General features: G+C 35.7%; 7 protein-coding genes across 7 annotated transcripts; all 7 read right to left on the bottom strand.

Moving 5' to 3' along the window:
- Nucleotides 1-3,967: 3,967 nt before the first annotated feature.
- LOC149498129 (uncharacterized) lies at nucleotides 3,968-4,477 on the bottom strand. The gene has a single exon (XM_089718302.1). It carries the CDS (start codon nucleotides 4,475-4,477, stop codon nucleotides 3,968-3,970), a length of 510 nt encoding a protein of 169 aa, XP_089574428.1.
- A 71-nt stretch (nucleotides 4,478-4,548) lies between these two features.
- LOC149498130 (uncharacterized) lies at nucleotides 4,549-5,058 on the bottom strand. Its single transcript, XM_089718306.1, has one exon. The coding sequence runs from the start codon at nucleotides 5,056-5,058 to the stop codon at nucleotides 4,549-4,551; it is 510 nt and encodes a 169-aa protein (XP_089574432.1).
- A 71-nt stretch (nucleotides 5,059-5,129) lies between these two features.
- On the bottom strand, nucleotides 5,130-5,639 carry LOC149498131 (uncharacterized). Its single transcript, XM_089718308.1, has one exon. It carries the CDS (start codon nucleotides 5,637-5,639, stop codon nucleotides 5,130-5,132), a length of 510 nt encoding a protein of 169 aa, XP_089574434.1.
- Nucleotides 5,640-5,710: 71 nt separating this feature from the next.
- On the bottom strand, nucleotides 5,711-6,220 carry LOC149498132 (uncharacterized). The gene has a single exon (XM_089718311.1). It carries the CDS (start codon nucleotides 6,218-6,220, stop codon nucleotides 5,711-5,713), a length of 510 nt encoding a protein of 169 aa, XP_089574437.1.
- Nucleotides 6,221-6,291: 71 nt separating this feature from the next.
- On the bottom strand, nucleotides 6,292-6,801 carry LOC149498133 (uncharacterized). The gene has a single exon (XM_089718312.1). It carries the CDS (start codon nucleotides 6,799-6,801, stop codon nucleotides 6,292-6,294), a length of 510 nt encoding a protein of 169 aa, XP_089574438.1.
- A 71-nt stretch (nucleotides 6,802-6,872) lies between these two features.
- Nucleotides 6,873-7,382, bottom strand: LOC149498134 (uncharacterized). Its single transcript, XM_089718313.1, has one exon. It carries the CDS (start codon nucleotides 7,380-7,382, stop codon nucleotides 6,873-6,875), a length of 510 nt encoding a protein of 169 aa, XP_089574439.1.
- A 10,076-nt stretch (nucleotides 7,383-17,458) lies between these two features.
- On the bottom strand, nucleotides 17,459-18,672 carry LOC105635862 (short chain aldehyde dehydrogenase 1). Its single transcript, XM_089718383.1, has 2 exons — nucleotides 18,536-18,672; nucleotides 17,459-18,387 (listed from the first exon to the last, which is right to left on the bottom strand). The coding sequence occupies exons 1-2, from the start codon at nucleotides 18,574-18,576 to the stop codon at nucleotides 17,589-17,591; spliced, it is 840 nt and encodes a 279-aa protein (XP_089574509.1). The 5' UTR covers nucleotides 18,577-18,672; the 3' UTR covers nucleotides 17,459-17,588.
- Between the last annotated feature and the right edge of the window lie 5,363 nt (nucleotides 18,673-24,035).

Genomic DNA, 24,035 nt, shown 5'->3' on the forward strand with positions numbered 1-24,035 from the left:
TAATTCACGAAGCAATGCCTCTTGTTGGATCAAGGTGTACTGGGTGATCAGGCCATTACACCAATTTCCAACTGATTTTTTGCTTCAAAATTTATGGAGGGGATTTAGCAAACTCAAAATATTTATTTTATAAACGTCAGTTACCCTGACCCGTTTATAATTCACTATTATTTATGTACTTTTAATTCTAATCCTAAGTTTCATATAGATTTCCTTCCATCCTCGTGCACGATGCGTCCACCGGCACTAAAATGGAATTCAATCCAGACTACACCTCCTTTGTTGGTTACGGCCGATCCCAACATAGGAGTCCTATATTCGATTTCCTAAGTTTCGCAATTGATCCCTAAGGCCCAACTTATGCTTTGATACCAACTTTGTCACGACCCATTTCCGTGGGCCGGACCGGCACTAGGACCTGGATGGGCTTAAGGCCCCCGAAGCCCGTAGTAAGCCTGTATTACTTAAACTCGCATTCTATTCACAATTGTGGATTCAAGCCCAATAATTTATTTCACAAATATTTCCAAAGTACAATCCAAATAATAAATGTCTATACTCTATTTATTCATTTACAACCCAGTCGGAATACAATTGCGGAACTCTACTCCATAATTCACTATCCCATGCATTTACATATTCGATACAATGATTATTGCTCCTATCGATCCGTATCTCGTTCGTTCGATTGGACTCCAGGATTCTTCTTTCCATCTATTACCTAGGAGGTTGGAGGGGGGGTGAGTAGGGTTAGATAACCTTCTCATCCCACACAATCACACAGATACTAAAAATATTTTTATCTGGTCACCGATTGATTTTATGATCATGCAGTTTGTCACACAAATGACAATACAACAGCAATCACAATTATTATCACATTCATATAATCACATCACGTGGAAATTAGTCAGTGGAGTCACCAAAACCTAATGAGCCGTCCTCCCACATGGCCCGTCCACTCACATGTGCACCAGGGAGCCAATCCACCATTTTGGCTGGCCGGTATAGTCCTCACACGATCGGTCCTCTCATTATTTTGCCAATCTCTCTCTTTTATATATATATATATATATACCAACAGGAGGCAACCCGGTCGTCTCCATCCAATCTAGATCTTCAGGCGCTCAAACAGGAGGCCACCCTGTGAGCTGCGATCAGATCTAAACTATTAGGTGCGCCCAAATAAAGAAGCCAACCTGTGGTTTCAGAGTAGACAGAATTATCATGTGCACACGGGGGCGTTGATCTTCCATTTACCCGGCTAACAGAAATCAGAATTAGGATCCATATAGCAGTAACAGAATATAACAGAAATCAGAATCAGGATCCGTATAACAGAAACAGTCTCACAAACCCATGGTGACCCACTTCATCCCAATTCCACACAAACAAGGCACAGCAATATCACATCACAGGTAATCAAGCAATATGTAATATCAACAAATAGTGCATCACAATATGGCCATAATGCATGATAACATTTAGCCGTGAATGCATGAATGCAGGCGGATGATGCGAATTATCTAACACTGCTCACAGTTCTTTATTATCCTTCATAGGACTATCTCTAGTACGGCACGCTCCCAGCTTTTGTCTTCATACTCCGGAACCTTATAAGCATCGATCGAAAATCGGATTACGATTCTGGAACCCACGCAAAGAGGGGATCATTCTGCCTTTTGAAGTTTCCGCCGGAGTCTCGCCGGCTGGTCGTCGGACCGCTGCAGTCGCCGCCGTGAACAGTGGCCGGAAAATCGGCCTTGCCCAAAAATTTAGCACGATGATACCATTCGACTCAATTTTTCATCAAGAATCCGATTTAAGCGTCAATTGAGCGAGATCAGTCCCCTAGCTGGCCGGATCGGATCTGACAGTCCTCTCTTCACCGCCGTTCATGGTGGTTTTCCCAATCGTCACGGAAATCTTGATTTTCTTAGGTAGAATTACTCACAACAGCATGAAGAATCGATCTGAGCTCTTCTTGGTGGCTGGAGTCGCCGGATTCAAGAGGAATCAACGGCAACCCAACTGCCACAGTGAGCGAGGCCTCCTCGCACCGTTTTCTCTCTAACAAAGCCACCATAGCCGGACCTGAAGTCACGTTCGTGTTCATTTTGTCGAGTAGATCGCGTTGGTGTGTTTGTTTGCTGGTTTTAATGGCAGGAATCGGAGGTTGAGCGGAGCAAGGAGAGGGAGGTGGTGCGAAGAAGAAGAAGAAGAGAAGGAAAGAAAAAGAAGAGAGGCGGGTCTAGAGGCTTCTAGGCCATTCCGGTTAGACTCGAACCGGTTTGGTCCAACTCAACGATTTAGCTCGATTTTTGTTTGATTATCTGGTTTTTCTCTTAATTTCAGGAAACTTCAAGCCGATTTACGGTTCCTGTTTATCAACAATTAAATATTTACTGTATAACCCCATTTTAATCTTTCTAATTTGATTTATTTAATTGATTTAATTAACTTTAGGATTACTAATTGGTAAATATGATTTTTTATTATTATTTTAAGTGGTCCAATATCAATTCTAAGAAGTTTAAATTATTTTTGACTAGAAGTTCCGATAACTTGTTTTGGGCTTGAGTCTAACTCGCAATTTAGGCCCAGATTAAAATTGCTCGGTATTTGAGCCCATAACGTCACAAATTCAGATTTTTGATTTATTAAAAATTCAAAAGTTTTGGAAATAAAAATTCAGGATATTACAAAAATACTATAAAAATAACACTTGTCATATATCAATAGAACCCTAAATGTAAAATTAATCAAATTGAAATTAAAAAAGTAATAAATATGGGACCCACCAAATGCAATTCAAGAATATAAACACAGTTTGTAATTTATCAGATGTCTAATTTACAATGGAAGTGGAGTTGGTCTTAAGCATTGTGTCTGTCCCAGCAGGATCTTCAAAGCCATAACCACCTGTTCTAAAAATATTAACAATATTTCTTTAATGAAAAAAAAAATTATGTGGCCTAAATCACTATCCCAAGATTTTTACGTCTTTTTAACAAAAGCATTACATGAATTATAGTTGCCTAGACCGAGTGATGGAGGCAGAAAATTCAGTAAGGAGTTCCACTTAAAATATATAGTATATAAAAATAGTATATGAAATAAATATAAATAATGAGTATTTTTTATAAAAAGCAAATGAACTGTTATTAATTAAATTTCAATGAATATCACCTATTTTCATTAATTAAAATCTATTTATATTAATTTTATTGTCAATATTTATAGTATACCTCTTTCAATATAAGTTTCCGAACAAGTTCATGTCTCATTTTATTATGAAGTAAATTTTTTTAATGATTTGTCATTGTAAAATTAAAAATTCATACTATCTCTTGTAAAATTAATTAATTTATTAAATACTACAATTAGATGAATACAATGTTTGATATCCAAAATTAATTTGTTAAACTCCCTAAATTACAATGTATTTTTCTTCAAAAAAAAATTGAAATGCATTAGATTGAATAATGTAATAGTTAGCCTCTAAAAGATATTCAAAAGCTTCATGTATATAATTAAGTACATATTTAATTATATATTTATGATTTTAAATAAAACCAATGAAAAAATTCAAAATTTAGCATTCTCCTTTTCTTTATATTAATTAAAAAATAATGCTATTTTCATTATTATTATCCACCAAAAAATTAATTCAATAATATTAATATCAAGGAATTTAATTCCAAAGAAAAAAAATAATGATAATGATAACAAATACAATGTATCAAAAATAATTTTAAACCTAAATTGGAGTTAAATAGCAAACAGTGATAAATTTATAGGCTAACTATATATAAATGTCTTAGAGAATTGAAAGTCTGGTGTAAAAAATTGGGGGCCCTTGCCCCCTGGCCCTATAGTGGCTTCGTCCATGTCTAGACCCAGTCTTTTGACCACACCCACTTATTTTTTTTTTTTTTTTTTTAAAGGGAAGACCCAAGAACTTTAATTAATTAAAATATGAAATGAGTACATCCGGAATAGACTCCCATTGAACGAAACGAGAGAAACGAATAGAGGCTCTTGCAAGACAATGGGCCACACTATTCGCCTGTCTACGGATCCAACGAACATTAATATTTGGACAAGAATTAAGCAAAGTCTTACAATCATAAACAACCAAACCAAAAGTGGAAATATCCACTCTATCCGAAGCCAATGCTCTAATCAAAAGCTGATTATCTGAAAAGATAAAACCATCCGCAACAAGCAGCTGAGAAGCATATTTAATTGCTGCCCTCAACGCTATTGCCTCAGCCACAGCAGGGTCAAAAATGCCATCACAATATCCAGACTCTGCTGTCATGAAACTACCCTCAGCGTCCTCAACAACAAAGCCATACCCAGTAGCACCTTCTCTTCGAAAAATAGCTGCATCTATAAATGTCTTAGAGAATTGAAAGTCTGGTGTAAAAAATTGGGGGCCTTTGCCCCCTGGCCCTATAGTGGCTTCGTCCATGTCTAGACCCAGTCTTTTGACCACACCCACTTATTTTTTTTTTTTTTAAAGGGAAGACCCAAGAACTTTAATTAATTAAAATATGAAATGAGTACATCCGGAATAGACTCCCATTGAACGAAACGAGAGAAACGAATAGAGGCTCTTGCAAGACAATGGGCCACACTATTCGCCTGTCTACGGATCCAACGAACATTAATATTTGGACAAGAATTAAGCAAAGTCTTACAATCATAAACAACCAAACCAAAAGTGGAAATATCCACTCTATCCGAAGCCAATGCTCTAATCAAAAGCTGATTATCTGAAAAGATAAAACCATCCGCAACAAGCAGCTGAGAAGCATATTTAATTGCTGCCCTCAACGCTATTGCCTCAGCCACAGCAGGGTCAAAAATGCCATCACAATATCCAGACTCTGCTGTCATGAAACTACCCTCAGCGTCCTCAACAACAAAGCCATACCCAGTAGCACCTTCTCTTCGAAAAATAGCTGCATCTATAAATGTCTTAGAGAATTGAAAGTCTGGTGTAAAAAATTGGGGGCCTTTGCCCCCTGGCCCTATAGTGGCTTCGTCCATGTCTAGACCCAGTCTTTTGACCACACCCACTTATTTTTTTTTTTTTTAAAGGGAAGACCCAAGAACTTTAATTAATTAAAATATGAAATGAGTACATCCGGAATAGACTCCCATTGAACGAAACGAGAGAAACGAATAGAGGCTCTTGCAAGACAATGGGCCACACTATTCGCCTGTCTACGGATCCAACGAACATTAATATTTGGACAAGAATTAAGCAAAGTCTTACAATCATAAACAACCAAACCAAAAGTGGAAATATCCACTCTATCCGAAGACAATGCTCTAATCAAAAGCTGATTATCTGAAAAGATAAAACCATCCGCAACAAGCAGCTGAGAAGCATATTTAATTGCTGCCCTCAACGCTATTGCCTCAGCCACAGCAGGGTCAAAAATGCCATCACAATATCCAGACTCTGCTGTCATGAAACTACCCTCAGCGTCCTCAACAACAAAGCCATACCCAGTAGCACCTTCTCTTCGAAAAATAGCTGCATCTATAAATGTCTTAGAGAATTGAAAGTCTGGTGTAAAAAATTGGGGGCCTTTGCCCCCTGGCCCTATAGTGGCTTCGTCCATGTCTAGACCCAGTCTTTTGACCACACCCACTTATTTTTTTTTTTTTTAAAGGGAAGACCCAAGAACTTTAATTAATTAAAATATGAAATGAGTACATCCGGAATAGACTCCCATTGAACGAAACGAGAGAAACGAATAGAGGCTCTTGCAAGACAATGGGCCACACTATTCGCCTGTCTACGGATCCAACGAACATTAATATTTGGACAAGAATTAAGCAAAGTCTTACAATCATAAACAACCAAACCAAAAGTGGAAATATCCACTCTATCCGAAGCCAATGCTCTAATCAAAAGCTGATTATCTGAAAAGATAAAACCATCCGCAACAAGCAGCTGAGAAGCATATTTAATTGCTGCCCTCAACGCTATTGCCTCAGCCACAGCAGGGTCAAAAATGCCATTACAATATCCAGACTCTGCTGTCATGAAACTACCCTCAGCGTCCTCAACAACAAAGCCATACCCAGTAGCACCTTCTCTTCGAAAAATAGCTGCATCTATAAATGTCTTAGAGAATTGAAAGTCTGGTGTAAAAAATTGGGGGCCCTTGCCCCCTGGCCCTATAGTGGCTTCGTCCATGTCTAGACCCAGTCTTTTGACCACACCCACTTATTTTTTTTTTTTTTAAAGGGAAGACCCAAGAACTTTAATTAATTAAAATATGAAATGAGTACATCCGGAATAGACTCCCATTGAACGAAACGAGAGAAACGAATAGAGGCTCTTGCAAGACAATGGGCCACACTATTCGCCTGTCTACGGATCCAACGAACATTAATATTTGGACAAGAATTAAGCAAAGTCTTACAATCATAAACAACCAAACCAAAAGTGGAAATATCCACTCTATCCGAAGCCAATGCTCTAATCAAAAGCTGATTATCTGAAAAGATAAAACCATCCGCAACAAGCAGCTGAGAAGCATATTTAATTGCTGCCCTCAACGCTATTGCCTCAGCCACAGCAGGGTCAAAAATGCCATCACAATATCCAGACTCTGCTGTCATGAAACTACCCTCAGCGTCCTCAACAACAAAGCCATACCCAGTAGCACCTTCTCTTCGAAAAATAGCTGCATCTATAAATGTCTTAGAGAATTGAAAGTCTGGTGTAAAAAATTGGGGGCCTTTGCCCCCTGGCCCTATAGTGGCTTCGTCCATGTCTAGACCCAGTCTTTTGACCACACCCACTTATTTTTTTTTTTTTTAAAGGGAAGACCCAAGAACTTTAATTAATTAAAATATGAAATGAGTACATCCGGAATAGACTCCCATTGAACGAAACGAGAGAAACGAATAGAGGCTCTTGCAAGACAATGGGCCACACTATTCGCCTGTCTACGGATCCAACGAACATTAATATTTGGACAAGAATTAAGCAAAGTCTTACAATCATAAACAACCAAACCAAAAGTGGAAATATCCACTCTATCCGAAGCCAATGCTCTAATCAAAAGCTGATTATCTGAAAAGATAAAACCATCCGCAACAAGCAGCTGAGAAGCATATTTAATTGCTGCCCTCAACGCTATTGCCTCAGCCACAGCAGGGTCAAAAATGCCATTACAATATCCAGACTCTGCTGTCATGAAACTACCCTCAGCGTCCTCAACAACAAAGCCATACCCAGTAGCACCTTCTCTTCGAAAAATAGCTGCATCTATAAATGTCTTAGAGAATTGAAAGTCTGGTGTAAAAAATTGGGGGCCCTTGCCCCCTGGCCCTATAGTGGCTTCGTCCATGTCTAGACCCAGTCTTTTGACCACACCCACTTATTTTTTTTTTTTTTAAAGGGAAGACCCAAGAACTTTAATTAATTAAAATATGAAATGAGTACATCCGGAATAGACTCCCATTGAACGAAACGAGAGAAACGAATAGAGGCTCTTGCAAGACAATGGGCCACACTATTCGCCTGTCTACGGATCCAACGAACATTAATATTTGGACAAGAATTAAGCAAAGGCTTACAATCATAAACAACCAAACCAAAAGTGGAAATATCCACTCTATCCGAAGCCAATGCTCTAATCAAAAGCTGATTATCTGAAAAGATAAAACCATCCGCAACAAGCAGCTGAGAAGCATATTTAATTGCTGCCCTCAACGCTATTGCCTTAGCCACAGCAGGGTCAAAAATGCCATCACAATATCCAGACTCTACTGTCATGAAACTACCCTCAGCGTCCTCAACAACAAAGCCATACCCAGTAGCACCTTCTCTTCGAAAAATAGCTCCATCTATAAACAAGTTCCAACTGCAATGCTCAATATTAGAATTAATATAAATAACAGGATCAAGTCTGCCAGGAGCTGGATTTTGTGCAGGTCGTAGTTGAGACAACGATCTCCAATCTGATAAATGAGCAACAACATTATAGACAAGCTGATTCGGGGATATATCCTTCTCCGACCAAACCCGATCATTACGACACTTCCAAATGTGCCATGCCACAAAAGCAAAAAGTGCAGCCACATCACACCCTTTTTCGCTCCAAACCTGCATGAATTTATCAATGAGAGTTTCTCACTGCAAAAGTGAGAAAATTAAGACCAAATTCCAGCAACCTCGAGCTTTAATACAGTGGAGCAGAACATGATCGCTTGTTTTTGGAAATGAGCAAAAAGGATAGGAAACATCAACATTAATACCTCTGCTCTGCAGGTTGCATTTTTTGGGCAACACATTTCTAGCTACCCTCCACATAAAATCATTAATTTTTGGAGGAATTTTCAAATTCCAAAGCCTCTTCCAGAGCTCTCCCTGACCAGCAGAATTTCCATCTCTTTCCATTTGACTGCTAAGATAATAACTCGATTTAACTGAGTAGTTGCCTCGCTTCTCATAGTGCCACAACAAAGTGTCTTGGACATCAAACAAACTGAGAGGAATGGTTAAAATTGCATTTACATCTCTAACCGCAAAACAGTTCATAAGTTTGTTAACATCCCATCCTCGACCGCCTTCAACAATAAAATCAGAAACTCTAAGATCAGGATGTACAAATATATTACCATCCTCCGCAACAAAAGACTCAACTTTTGGAATCCATGGGTCACTAGCCGCCAAAATACTCCCCCCATTCCCTACCCTCCATCTAACACCTTTCTTCAACAAATTAATTGTCGCAAAGATACTTGTCCATACAAAGCTCGGGTTAACACCTCTTGTAGCTTTTAAAAAGTCCCCCGATGGGAAATATTTAGCTTTAAACACATTATAGAACAAAGTATCCTTTTGCGTCAACAATCGCCACCCTTGTTTACCAAGCATGGCTACATTAAAATGATGAAGATCTCTGAACCCCATACCCCCCTCCTTCTTAGGCATAGTCATTCTACTCCAAGAAAGCCAGTTTATTCCTTTCCCCACCTCCTTCTTGCCATTCCACCAATATCTGTTCATAATGATCTGAAGCTCCTCGCATAACGAACTAGGAAGCAAGAAGACTGACATGCAATAGGAAGGAATAGCTTGCACCACAGACTTAATCAACACCTCACGGCCTGTAACATCCCTTCCCGGTCCACCCGTAAACCCGAATGAACCGAACTGAGACGCTACAAACTGGTTGACTGTATGGCCTGACATGCTAAAATCATAATGTATATTGAATATAATATCATGCTGATGTTGTTTACAAAAATAATGTAATTTATATTTACAAAACATGATACTAGTTTACAAAATGGAATGGGCCCAACTGTGTGCCCTGTACATGCCATAAAAAGGCTAGACAAAGATACACATTAAAATGAGTAGCTACCCTGAAGACTGAGTCTTCTACAGATGAACTGCAGCAGTTGTAAGCTGACTCTCTACGGTCCAATCTCAAAACCTACGAGTTAAACAGGTAACTCGCTGAGCAAATAAAGCTCAGTGGATATCTCAACATATAAGAAACAATTAAGCACATACATGTATAGAAAGAACCATGTAAACACATATGGCACATATAAGCACACACATCATGATACTTTCATGATACCTTGATTATCTTTTGTACTGTTTGTAATAATGTATGATTCATGGAATGTTATGTCAAGATATCTGTATGGCTCCATAAGGTTATAGTGAAACCGAAGTGATAAGAAAACTGTATGAAACTGGATGAATACTGTATGCTTGGCTGCTATGGCCCATATATAATCATATCCACTCAACGGCCTGTAGCCGGAGTATCAAACTGTATGGGGTGCAGATCTGCTATCCTATGTCGCGACATAGCCTTATCTACATGGTTTCTACCTAACCTCAATGGAGCATAATGTTGGTATGTCAATAGTATAACACAACATCATATTAATGGTTTCATAACTTCATAAATCATAATGTTTATTTGATTTCATATCATTTGCATGCTTGAATGTTGTTTTGATACATGTTCTCATGTTGTATTTTGGTGTTAAGATGATTGGAGGCATATAAGTAAAGCAAAGGAATACAATTGCATTGAAAATGAAGTCCAAAAGTGCAGGAAAACACAAGTCGCGAGCGCGCCTTGCCAAGTCGCGAGCGCGTAAAGCACCAAATGAGAGTCAGTGAGTTATCGGGCACAAGTCGCGAGCGCGCACTTGAAAGTCGCGAGCGCGTAGAGTGCAAAATGAGAGACAGTGAGTTCCTAGGCCAATTTCGCGAGCGCGCGATGAAGGTCGCGAGCGCTTACAGGCCAAGGGCCAAGTCGCAAGCGCGCACTTGAAAGTCGCGAGCGCGAGAAGTGCCAAATGAGAGTCATAGAGTTTCAGGTGAAAGTCACGAGCGCGTAGTTCAAATCCGCGAGCGCGAGAAGTGCAGCGCGAGCTTGTCATGCAATTCGCGCGCGCGCGTCGCGTTTTCCAGCCTGCACTGTCTGTACTCTTTTGGTCATATCTCTCAATATACAACTCCGATTTGGATGATTCAAAAACCCATGTAAAGCTAACACATAGAGGAACAAATAACTCTTCTATGACACTTCCTAATTCCATCATTAAATGGGGTCAAAATCAAGATGAAGTTACTGGTAAAATTTCCAGCAAGCCCTGTTTCAACATAAACTCAATATTCACTTCATTTATTCACTTCCTCCCCTGTTTTCTCGCCATTACCAGTCCTGCCACTCAACATGAAGCAATATTGTCTCAATAGCAACACACCACATAAATCTCATACAAAGAAAATGGTAAAGGAAAAGAGATATCAAACCTTTACTCCAAAAAGCTTGAGCTCTTCTTTAACTTCTTTTTTCTACACTCTTTGAACTCCCTTCACCTATAAATAAGAATTCTTATGAATTCTAAAATAATAGCACCAAATGATTCAATTATGAACTTCAAGAAGGTTTACTTACTTGGATAGAAGAGACGTTGAAGTTAGGGCTTAAAATTGAAAGGAAGGTGGAAGAGGAAAGGAAGAAAATGAAGAAAATGAAGATAAAGATGAAAATGGGAAAGTGTCATGGAGCTCACGGGTAGGTTCCCAAATTATCAATGAATTTTATGTAAAACTTACTAAATGGTACCTCAATTGTGAACAGGCTACAACTTAAGACTCAAGCTTGGTCTTTTAATGCAAATAAATCCTCACCCATATGCTTTGATCTTTTTCTCTCAATCAAGTAAGTCCACTTATAATCCCATTCTACCCCAACCGGGCTTGGTTCAACTCGACTCAACTCAACTACTCAACTCTATGCTAAGACTCGACTCGGTAGGATGTCACACGGCCAGCCCTAGAGAGAAACCTATTATTCCAGTTATTTATCCGCTTCCAAAGCTTATCTTTAATGAAGCTAAAAATTTGCTTTTTATTTTGACCAATAAGCGAAGGGAGGCCCAAATACATACCTTCAGAAATGGAAGCCGAAACTCCCAACACATTTGAAATAGCATTCCTCCGATCATTAGCAACACAAGGACTGTACAGAATACCCGATTTTTGAAAGTTCACAGATTGGCCCGAAGCCATCTCATACTCATGTAAAATATTCTTGACCACCATTGCTTCTCTCACCTTAGCTTCAAAGAAGAACAAAGAATCATCTGCAAATAATAAGTGAGAAATACGTGGACAGTCTCTTGCTACTCTACATCCATGCAGAGGACGGTTACTTTCAGCCTCTCTAAGCAAAGCAGATAGACCCTCAGCACAGATCAAAAAGAGATAAGGAGAAATAGGGTCCCCCTGCCTGAGACCACGTTCGGGAATCACTGGCCCAACTAATTCACCATTAAGGTTCACCATATAACTAACTTCAGAGTAACACATAGTCATCCATTTAATCCACCTATCCGGGAAACCCATAGAAATCAACATAGCATTTAAATAATTCCAATCCACTCTATCATAGGCCTTGCTAATGTCAATTTTAAGCGCACAATAACCCAAATCACCAGCTCTCCTATTTTTCAAATTATGGATAGTTTCAAAAGCCACACAAACATTATCACTAATGAGTCTATCCGAAACAAAAGCGGATTGATTCATGAATATCAAATGAGGCAACACCTTTTTAAGTCGATTTGCTAGGACCTTAGACACTATTTTGTAAATAACATTACACAACGCAATAGGTCTAAAATCCTTAACACACACTGGAGAGGCCAGCTTAGGAATAAGAACAATATTTGTTACAGTGAGAGAAGGTGGAAATGTACCTTGCTGAAGCCAATGTGAACCAGCCTGAAAAATAGCATCCCCCATAATATGCCAATATTTTTGAAAGAAAGCAGGATTCAACCCGTCAGGTCCCAGAGCTTTATCAGGGTGCATGCTAAAAAGAGCGGTCCTGAATTCTTCTTTTCTAAAAGATTCGGTCAGAAGACTCGCATCCTCCCGAGTCACCTTCCTCTCAATCAGCCCCATAACCCGATTAAACTCATTGCCTGCACTACCCTCAAATAACTTACTAGAATAATCTTTAAGCATTTCTGCCATCCCATTCGAATCAATGCAAACTTGCCCCCCATCCGACCTTAGAGACTTGATATGGTTCTGAGTCCTTCTTCCTTTAATCTGCCTGTGGAAGTATTTCGAATTTTTGTCCCCAAAGGAATACCAAAAAATTTTTGCTTGCTGCTTCCGTCGTAACTCCTCTGTAAGTAAAATCTGGTTCCATTCCTCTTTCAATCTAGCAATCTCGTTCCCATCTGCAATACCACGGTCAACCTCAAGTTGCCTAGAAATAATCCTTCGCCTCACCCAAAACTGGTGATTTCTTTTAGTTCCCCATTTTTTATTTTTGAGATAAGCAAAGCATGTTTAGCCATAAAATCCAAATCCACCTCCCAACTGTCTTTAACCAGAGTCTCCAGCTCATCTTCAAGAAGCCATGAATTATCAAAGCGGAAACGACGGCTCAGCATGCTTAAATTTGTCTCTGGAGTGACGTCAGTAAGGACAACATAGTGATCAGAAACTGGCGTGACCAACACAGTTGCAGTGGCATTGGGAAAAAGCTCTGCCCACTCATAATTTGCAAGGGCTCTATCAAGTTTTTGCTGAACTCTATCACCATTTGGGTTAGTCCCTTCCCAAGTAAAGAATGGGCCTGAAGTCTCTAAATCAGAAAGCCCAGAATCAAATAGAGCCTCCTTAAACCCATTTAACAAAAACTTGGCTTAGGTGGACCACCTAATTTTTCACAGTCAGAAGTAATATCATTGAAATCACCCATACAAAGCCATGGTAATGAGCAGCGATTAGACAAAGAGCGGATTAAATCCCAAGAAGCTCTGCGTCTATTGGATTCCGGGTAACCATAAAAGCCAGTGTACCTCCAACAACAATTATTATTAATTATTTTGCAATCAACAAAATTATTTGCATAGGACAATAAAGATAAGTCAACATGAGACTTCCAGTACATGCAAAGTCCCCCTCCCATACCAACTCTGTCAACACAAAAATAATGGGAAAAAGAAATAATATTTTTAACTTCCTCCAACCTACTAGCATGCATACGAGTTTCAATAAGAAAAATAACATCCGGCTTGTAAATATTAACTAACTCTATAAGCACTCTCACTGCTCGAGGGTTGCCAATTCCTCGGCAGTTCCAGCTAAGCAGCTTCATTGTTTCTGGCTATCCCGGGACCCGGGATCAGCCAGTGTCTTGGAACCTGAAGAATGACCTCCAGCTTGTGGCCCACCTATTAAATCCTTTTGTAAAGAAATGATGGATGGCTGTTTCAAAGTCTCATTTCTTGGCCTCTTTTTATTCTCATCATTAATTGAGGGCCCACCACTATCCTCCTCCATATCTCCAATGTTTATTTTACCCATGGACTCCGTTTCCATAAAGCCCAAATTATCTCCCTCCTCCTCAAAGTTTGAATTAAAGCCAAATAGTGAATTCCTAAAAAGTTGTGTCATTAGCTGTCTTGGATTATGAGTAGAATCATTAGCTTCCCTCATTTCACGCGTAAATCCCGGCAACATTGTCGGTTTCCCTATTTCACACAACCATTGACTTTGTGCTCGCCGGTTCCGGCGAGGTACCGCCCGAAGCCGCTCATCCCATTCAAATTTTAGCTCCTCCGGTTTCTTATGTAAACGAGTTTCACAAAAGGAATCAGTATGACCCAAGATTCCACAAAGGAAGCAAAAGACAAACACACGTTCATAAGAGAACATGGCATAGAATGCCTCACCTGAACCATCAACAAGCTTTTTCCTCCTCCTTAAAGGTTGCCTAACATCAATGGTGACTCTGATACGCATGGAGAAATCTTCCAATTCAGCCGACTCAGTTAGATATTTAGTATCATTCAATATAAACTTGCCAATGAAATTACCCAAAGATTTGGCCACCTCCTCACGCATATATCCAGGTTTCAACCCTTTAATAATCACCCAGACATCAGATTGAGTTAGCGGAATACGCAATGGATCTTCCCCTTTTTGAATCTTGCTCCACACTAACAGATGTTTATTAAAGAGCCAAGGTGCACCATCCAGTACCCGATCCAAGTCAACCTGATTGTAAAATCTGAAGAGGAACCTTCTTGCACCAATATCTATTATAGTGACTCCTCCAATAGGGTGCCACAAATCTGCAAGGACTGATTTCATGGACGAGAGATTGATATTGCTATATGTGATGAACATTCCAACCAAGCAGTAATCAAAAGTTTGAGTCGGTACTGCTGGTATAATGTCAAAGGACAAAACCTCCTCTTCCTCCTCTTCAAGAGAACGACCAATTCGATCAGAAGCCATGAATGGCAGACAAAACTAGAAAAACGAAAAACTAGAGACTCATGCTACGAGAGCATACAAAAAACTTTTTTACACACACTTATTGATACGTGAAAAAAAAATATTTCTTAAAAATTATTTTCACATTATCTTTTTTTTTTTTTTTACAAATGAATTATTAGAAATACATATACTCATTTCAACAAAAATTTATTTTTTATTAATTTATTTTCAACGATATATATATATATAGTTGGCTTTTGTTGAGGAAACTCTAAAATTTACTTTGAATTCAATTCGAGAAATATATAAGATTGTCTTTAACAAAAAAAAAAAAAAAAAAAAAAAAAAACGTTTTTGTTTTATACAAGTTGGATATTACATGTGACTACAGATAAACATTCCACTCCTTATATGCTAACTGAAGATAATAAGATATTAGAACCAATCGGCGCTGTATGTTGTTGACCATGTAGTTTGGCAACCCAAGAGACTAGCTGTCCAAATTTGATCGTCTTTCTTATTCTAATTTTTCCATCTACACTTGAAGAGTTTAAGAAAGCTCTTAACGCCCTGCAATATTTTCTTGTAACATATTGTAGGCAGGGTTGTACATTATTTAGATAATGAAAATATTAAGTTTTAGATTACGTTGACTTCTAGTAAATATACAATTTTAGTTTGAATTCATTCTTTCATAGAGATACGAGGAATTAATTTAATTTTCAGTGTGAAATAGGTAATGGCTGTGTTCCGCAATAAGTACCTTTTAACATTTTGACAATATTATTTTTTATGATTTTCAGTAATATAGCGTTTGAACTAATTTTTAGAGATTAATATAGTGTTTTATAGAAAGTTAACTAATGTAATGTTTAGCTTTTAGCGTTTTATGAAAAGTTATTTAAACAGTTAACAGCTAAATAGTACTAAAATAACAAACCACAAATCTCCATACTCTTGTATATAACAGCTTGTAGTGTTTTATAAAATTAAATTTTTTTAGTATTATCACAAATCTCCATACTCTTGTATATAAAAATATTATCATTTCGAGATTCGTAACTGTATCTCTTTAAAAGTATTTTTTTCTTATATTAAACCATGATTTTCTAGAATTCGTCAGCTGAAAAATAAAATAGAAAATGAATATGTAAATATAAAAGATAGATGAGACACACATAGACTGTAGACATTTGAGGAAGCATTTTTTGGCTTTCTCTCAAATAGCCACATTAGTGGTGTTATAACCTCCATCAACCGCTGTACTCGAATCATTCACACGCTTAGGTTTTGTTTGGCAATAACATTTGAGGAAGCTTTTAGAATTTTAATTACGTTAAAATATTGTTTTTGTAAATTACTTTCTCCATCACATTTTATTTACATAGTTTGACAAAATATCCATATTAAGAATTTAGTCAATAAAAATTATTTTACCCTTTTTTTACCCTCAACTCATTGGAGATATTAATAGAAGTCCCTCATTTAATGAACGATCATAAAAGTTATCATAGGAAAAATAATTATTTACAGGTCTAAATTTTGAAACCTTATAAATATTTTAAAACATCCAAAAAAGGAATAACAAGCAAACAAAATGAGTCAGAGAGAGTATATTGTTCGATAAGATAATATATAAAATAGCTGTTAGTGGATAAATAGCGTTTATCTAACGTTTAGTGTTTTTATTTTTTAATTGAATTTTTTTTTGATGATTCTCTACTTAATTAACTTATATTATGCTTAATTAATAGGGAAATATGTGAGGAAATTATATAATCATTTTAGAAATGATAATGATCGCAATTTATAAAATTGGACTGCACATTATAAATTGACATTCTTTTGATAGAAAAATAAGAGCATATTATATAAATTATCTCTTCTTTTTTTAAAATGAGTTCACTTTTATAGTCATAAATTAAAATTATAACTCAATATTTAAATGCCATTTTTTATCATTTAAAATTCAACAGTTATTTCTACTGAATATTTTTACTTTTACTCTAGACAGTTATATCAACATCTAATCAAACAGATAGTTTTATCAAACACTTTTTACTTTGAACACTTATATGGAAATTCCTTGCCTAGACTAGGCGACTTTATCCTTTTTTTTTCCGTGTATGATCAGAAATACCCTCGTTTCAATAAAAAAAAAAAACCTTATTTTTATTAATTTGGTCCATGAATGGGACCATGAACCTAATCTAAGTAAAATTTTCCCCACTTATATAAACAGCTACGACTAACAACTAATATCTAACAATTAACAACGGTTAAAACTATTAACAGCTCGTAAAACCATTAACAATTATTAAAACAGGTAGAATTGACGAAGAGTCCCTTACAATAATCACTCAACCTATATTATTTACCTACCCTTTGCATAAGACTATGTACACATCACACAAATAATTAACTACTACTATTTTTAATTTGTCCTTTTTAATGAGACTCTTGTTTGTCTTATTCAGTATTATTTAGTTATTTGACTGACTTTAATTGGTTTACTCTATGAATGATTCCATACATTAATGTAGATAAATCTAATCCCTCAAAATCAATGTAAATCTAATGGGTCACCTTCTATAACATATAAATGAGGAACATTTCCATCGGTGATTGACGAAACGCTTGAAGTTAAAATAATGCTTCGTTTTATTGATAAGAAAAACTCTTTTATTGAGAAAAGGGTACATAGAACAAGAACTGTAGAAATTTATTCATAACCGGTACATAATATCTCGAGCAAAATTTCTCGATCTTAAGAAAACAAGCTTTGCATTGCTATTGCAAATGAAGGATTGGTGAGACTGAAACCTCCATCAACCACTAAGTTAATTCCACTAACATACTTGGATTCATCACTTGCAAGGTACAAAGCTGCATTTGCGATATCTTCAGGTTCCAATATTGCTTCTTTCAGTGTAGCCGCTGATGCAATCACTTGCTCAACTTCTTTCTTCTCCTTATTTCCAACAGCATTTCTTAGCATCGGAGTTGCAACGCCAAATGGTGAAATACTATTAACCCTGATGCCATATTGCCCCAATTCTACACTCAAGTTCTTTGCAAGCCCAACCACTGCATGTTTTGATGCGGTGTATGCATGTGGAGAACCTGAAGAAGAAACAGAAGCTAAACTTGAAGTAAATAATATACAACCTTTCTTGTTTGGGATCATAACCTTAGCTGCATACTTGGCACCCAAGAAAGAACCAAACACATTTACATCAAAGACTTTCTTGAAATCTTCATTTTCAGTTGACAAGATTCTTGGGTCTGGATTACCTCCAATTCCAGCATTGTTGTACATTATATCGAGCTTTCCATACCTGGAGACCGCTAAATCCACAGCATTTTTTACATCAGAGTCGCTACTTACATCACAGTGAACATAAGAAATGGTTTCTGGAGAGCTGAATTCTTGGCAGAGCGATAGCCCAAGATCATCTTGTACATCTGCAATCAGAACTTTGGCTCCATGTTTTACAAATAGCCTGGCCGTACACTCTCCAATGCCGCTAGCTCCACCGGTTATCAATGCAACCTTCCCATCAAGTCTACAAATTTTCATAAATTATAATATTATTTCGACATAAAACTGTAGTAGAAATTGGATAGACAAATTTCACTTTCATAGTAAGAAAATACAAAAAAATTAAAATAAAATAGAAATAGAAATGAGGTTATAGGAGCTAGTCAATTTACCTTTTGGTGGTTGATGTTGCTGCCGAAATATCAGAACTCATGTTTTTGCAGAAATTGATGAAAGCAAAAGAACCTGTAAGAATGAAATCTATGGCTTAACTTTGATTGGCGCTTCCGATATGTAAATTAATTGCATCTTTATAGACAATTAGAATAAGTAGCTAGTTTGACTGAGTCGTGAATGGTGGGCGATCACAATAATATTTTATTTTAACATAAAATAATATAACTGATAAAATTAAAAGTACAGAATTCAAATGATATAATGATACCTTTCACAAAATTTTTTCAAATAACATTGTTTTTACCTTCACAAAAACATTGTTTTTTCTCCTGCTTTTTTTTTTTTTTTTTTTTTTTTTTTTGTCTTTTTCCACTTTCCTTCTTGACACTTTACATTATTATATTGTTTTAGTGTTGTTCTTTCATGCACATGTACATCAATGTGCCGTTTGAATCGATTTATCTATCTGTATGAATCATTTCAATTGTTTTGTTAACCTGCACGGGTGATGTTAATGCTATTAAAACAATCAACTCCTGTAGGAAATTAAAAAAAAAATATAATTAAAAGATTGTTACATGTAAAATACGTGACATTTTAGTCAATAATATACAGGTGAAGATCTTTTATTATTATATAAATTGAAAATTTAGTATTTCTAAGTTATAAATTAAAACCATATGTTTCTTTCAGGAAAGTTAATCCCATATATTTTTATATTGACATTAAAGGAGGTAATCGGATAAAGCTTTTCAATAGTGGTAATTTTAAATTTTAAACTTTGATTTTCCATGTAAAAATTCATTTGAACGGTCTATTTTTCCTCATTTAACCATTCGCCGGTAAACTACATTTTTTTTTTATTGCAAGAAAGAAAAAATTTGCATCGATTATAGGAAAAACAATAAACATAGCTGTCTTTTGTTGACAAAACTCTAAAATCTACCCTGAATCCAATTCCAGAGATATATAAAAAATTTTTTATTTGATAAATTCGAATTGCATGTGACTATAAAATGAGATTCCGGTACATAAACTAATAAATGAATATAGCAAGATATTACAACTAATCTGTATGTTGTTGACCATTTAGTTTAGCAGCCAAATCTTTCAACCCAACAGTCTAGCCGTCTAATTTTGATCATTTTATATCTATTTCTAATTTTAAAAGATCATATCTATCCAGTTAGACGGTATTTTGATTGGTCTTCTCATTTATGAGGAGTGAGAAATCTCGATTTTGAGTTCTCTTTAATCACAGTTGTTTTTACTAATTTGGAGGAACATCCCTTGTTGTGTAGTCTGTAATACTATTTCGACCTATAAAAACTTCCAATGAATTAAAAAAAAAAAAAACCAATATATACTTGTACTATGTGTAGAACATTATTGACATCCACATTTTCTAAATAAATAGAAAGACAATAAGGGGAAACATTATTATTATATATTTGCATTTTATCAAAATTAATTACTTTATTTCTTTATTTTAAAAAAAATTATAAACGTGCACCACTATATTATATCAAAATTAACTATTTTATCCCTGTATTTTTTAAATTACATTACTTTATTTTTTTTTACTATTATACACTGTTGTGTTCTTCCGTCAAACAATTCAACTTTTTCTATTAAATGGCTTGTGAAAGTATACAAATACCTTTAACTCCATTTTAAATTTTATTTTCTGTCATATATGTTGCTTGAACCAATCAAATGAAATCAAGACGAAAACAACAATCCCACTTGCAAAAAATCAAACTTTTAGAATATAATCTCGAGGATTGATTTTTTACTATGTGGATATAGAACTTTGATCTGTGACTTTTGCAACGTATAGATACATCAAAACCTGCATTTTTTTTTTTTTTTTTTTTTTTTTTTTTTGTCAATGGTGGGTTGTTGCCCATGCATTTGAGGAAGAAGGTCTAAACATGTTATTCAAGTTTTTCGATCTTCGTAAATTTATTACCGGGACAATCACAGATGATTATCAACTTGTTATTGGATTTGTTCAGAGGTGGAGAGGTTGGGTTTGAACGTTGAGAAAATGACGATGTTAGGATTTATTAGATAGTTAGATATCTATATATATACTTCGCAATTAGTTATATATAAATACTTTTATTCTTAATAAACAAATTGAGAGAGTTTGTTTTTTAACCAAACACTATAATCTCATTATGGTATTAGGTAGGGTGGCCACGGTTTTGGAACCGTCATAATCTCATTATGGTATTAGGTAGGGGTGGACACGGTTTCAAAATCGGTTCGGAACCACCGGTTTTGAAACCGACGATTTCGATTCCAAAAAATTTTAGAATCGGAATCGAATCGAAAATTGACAGTTCCGGTTACAGTTTGAAACTGAACGGTTACAGTTCTTGTTCCGGTTCTTTAATAGTTCCAAAATCGACGATTCCAGCCAGTTCTCTAACCAGTTTTTCAGCAAATCACATAATTGTAAAATAAAAAAGTAGATAATATTTTTTCTTCAAATTTAAAATTTAAAAATTTGTGAAATAATTTCTAAAAAAGATACCCTTAAAAAATTAAAAAATGATTGAATTTAATTTATTTAAAAAAAAAAGTCTTCAACTTAATTTTTTTTTTTAAAGTTGGAACTTTTTTCAAAATAAAAAAAAAAGAGGCCTTGAACTTTTTTTTTTTTTTTCAAAAATTAAGTTGCTTACGTATCCTTTTGGGCTTAGAAGAATTAAAGCCCACTTAGTTTTTACCGACCTTATATCAATTTCACCCCTTTTACCTCAGTCGCTATTTCAAAAAATAGAATGAGGTATTTATAATAAATCTAAAAAATTAATTTTTCATAAATACCCTTGAAATTATGGTTATATAACCATTTATAATTGTTAGGAAGAGTAATTCGGAGATTTTAAAAAAAATTTTGAAAAAAAAGCTGATAGAACCGGTTGGATCGGTAGAACCGCCGATTCTAGCCGTTTAACATAGATTCAAAATATGGTTGGAACTGCCAGTTCGAATTGTCGGTTCCAACCATCGGTACTAACCGCAGGAAAAATTGGTGGTTCCGTATAATTTTGGCCGATTCTTAGAACCACCAATTCACGGTTCAAAAAATTATGGAGACAAAACAGAACCGTAGACCACCGGTTCTAGTTGCCACTGGTTTCCGAGTCCGGAAACCGTAATATAGCTGGGTCTAGTACCAGGGCCCACTTCCTCTCTCCTCAAACAAAGAAAAAAAAAACAACGATTACTCATTTTTCGTTTGATATTTTCCTCTGCTTTCCATCGTTTTCTTCCTGTGTTGAATCAATAGTTCGTGGTTTCTTCATCGTTTTTCCAGATTTGTTCAGGTTCTTTTCTCAGTTTCGTTATCCTGTTTACTTTGTTTTCTCTTTTTCTGTTCTTTTCAATCGATTTGTCTTTTCTGTATATCATGTGAGAAAATAAATCAAAATCATCGTTATCCATCTAATTTTGAGGTTAGTTTCTTCATCGTTTTGTTCATTTGACTTGTTGATTTCATTGATACTATTTCAATTTATTGAATGTTGTCTTGGTTTCTGATTGATTTTGCCAGAAATTTCTACTTCGATTCTAGATTTGTTCTGGAATTTGATTGATTTGCCTTTGAGATTGTTCTCTTAAGTTTCTAATATTTGCCTCTATTTTGAGGTTTATTGGTCGATTAATATCGATTTTAGAATTTTAATCCTTCTTACCATTGATTCTAGGGTTTTATACCTCTTACCTTTGATCTATGCTTAGATTCTATTGAATCAAGCATTACCTTGATTGAGTTACTTGATTTGTGGAGTATTTTCACTTTGATTACCATATTTGGATTGATCCTTTGTAGTTGTTTACCTTAGATTGTTGATCATTGTCCATCTTTTAATACCTAGAAATCTTGTTCTTGCTTTTTCTACTCTCTTCTTTCACGCTCAAGCTCAAATCATCTCATTCACTCATCATTTTCTTCCTCTTTTATCAGTAATTCCGTTGTTCGTTTTTTGTTTGGCAACCTGAAAATTCCTCAGTAAGACCTAAAAAGACAGCGTTAATTTTTTATGATTTGGTGTCCCGGATATAAGCTTGGGATGTTATTGAGCTAATGACTTCGATTGAGGCATGTTGAGTGGTTGTACAGTCTATTTTAATTATCAATTTTATAGTGGCCATTGCTCTTCGCTTCTTTTGGGTATATTGAGTCTCCCTGATACTACATTTAGAAATGCAGAGGATATGGCTTTGGCTGATTCAGGTTGTGCTGCTCTAAAAAAAATCATGAATTGAGATTATCTTGTTTTGCTAAGAAGGCTTTGGTGAATGTTGGAGGTGATTTGGTGAAATTAGTACCTGGTCGAGTTTCAACAGAAGTGGATGCTCGGTTAGCTTATGACACTCGTGGCATTATTGGGAAGCTTTGCTCAAGCTGCAGCTGCATCACAAGCTGGTACTTCTGTTATTCAGATTTTTGTTGGACACCTCAGGGATTGGGCACGCGACCATTCTGGTGACCCTGAGATAAAAGCTACTCTAAAAAGAGGAGAGGACCGTGGTTTGGCTTTCGTGACAAAAGCATATAATTACATCCACAACTATGGACATAAATCAAAGTTCATGGCAGAAGCAGCTTGTAACAAACTGGATCTTATCTTGCTGCTAATCTTTTCTCTTTCCTCAATAACGCTAAAGAAATCTCCAGCTTTATGGGAGATTGCACATTTTGGAATTGGGCATCAACTATCCAAGCATACTGTTAACAGCATGGTGTCAGTGAAGTTCCTCATGTAACCTCTATTGCATTCTCCATACGAGGAAGACTCTTCTTTAGTGGACATTCAAATTGCAATTGCTATGTTTGAGATATTTTATTGGTAGCGGGTTGTTTAAAACTTGAAAATAGATATTGTACATATTTGCAGGTTTGATTTTTTCTCACTGTATATAAAGAAAGAACATTGAAAACTGAAAACTGAAAAAAAAAGGTTGTACATATATAGGATTTGTATATAAATGTTATTTTTTGTTGTATATTATAATTTTAGTTTTTAATTTAATTTATAATTTATAAGTTGTTTAGTATAAAATGATTATGGAAAATTTGATGGAGATTTAAAAGTGTAATATTATCTAAAATTTTATTAAATTATTTTATTCAACGTAAATTTAAAATTATTGAATTGAGTAATAAGAGCAAAAAATTTTTAACTTAGAATATTGAATGATATTATTATATATCCCTTAATTAGTTATAGGTCTTAAACTTATTTCTTAATAACACATTTAATTAAGAGTATGTTATGACTTCATATAAGAGTTCAAACTAATTTATTTAATTTAAATTTGGATAATTAATTGGTATAATTAGTTTTATATAAATTAAATGTTTAAAAAAATTAGACCACCAAAACGTAATAATACCTGCTGCTTGGTGCTTGACTAAACTGCCTCTTGCAGCACTACACGTTGCTCATGAAATATGACTCTTGTGACCATAAGAGA

Source organism: Jatropha curcas, chromosome 2, assembly GCF_041381405.1.
Source record: "Jatropha curcas cultivar XTBG-Jc1 chromosome 2, XTBG_Jcur_1.0, whole genome shotgun sequence".
In the NCBI taxonomy this organism is placed as follows: domain Eukaryota; kingdom Viridiplantae; phylum Streptophyta; class Magnoliopsida; order Malpighiales; family Euphorbiaceae; genus Jatropha; species Jatropha curcas.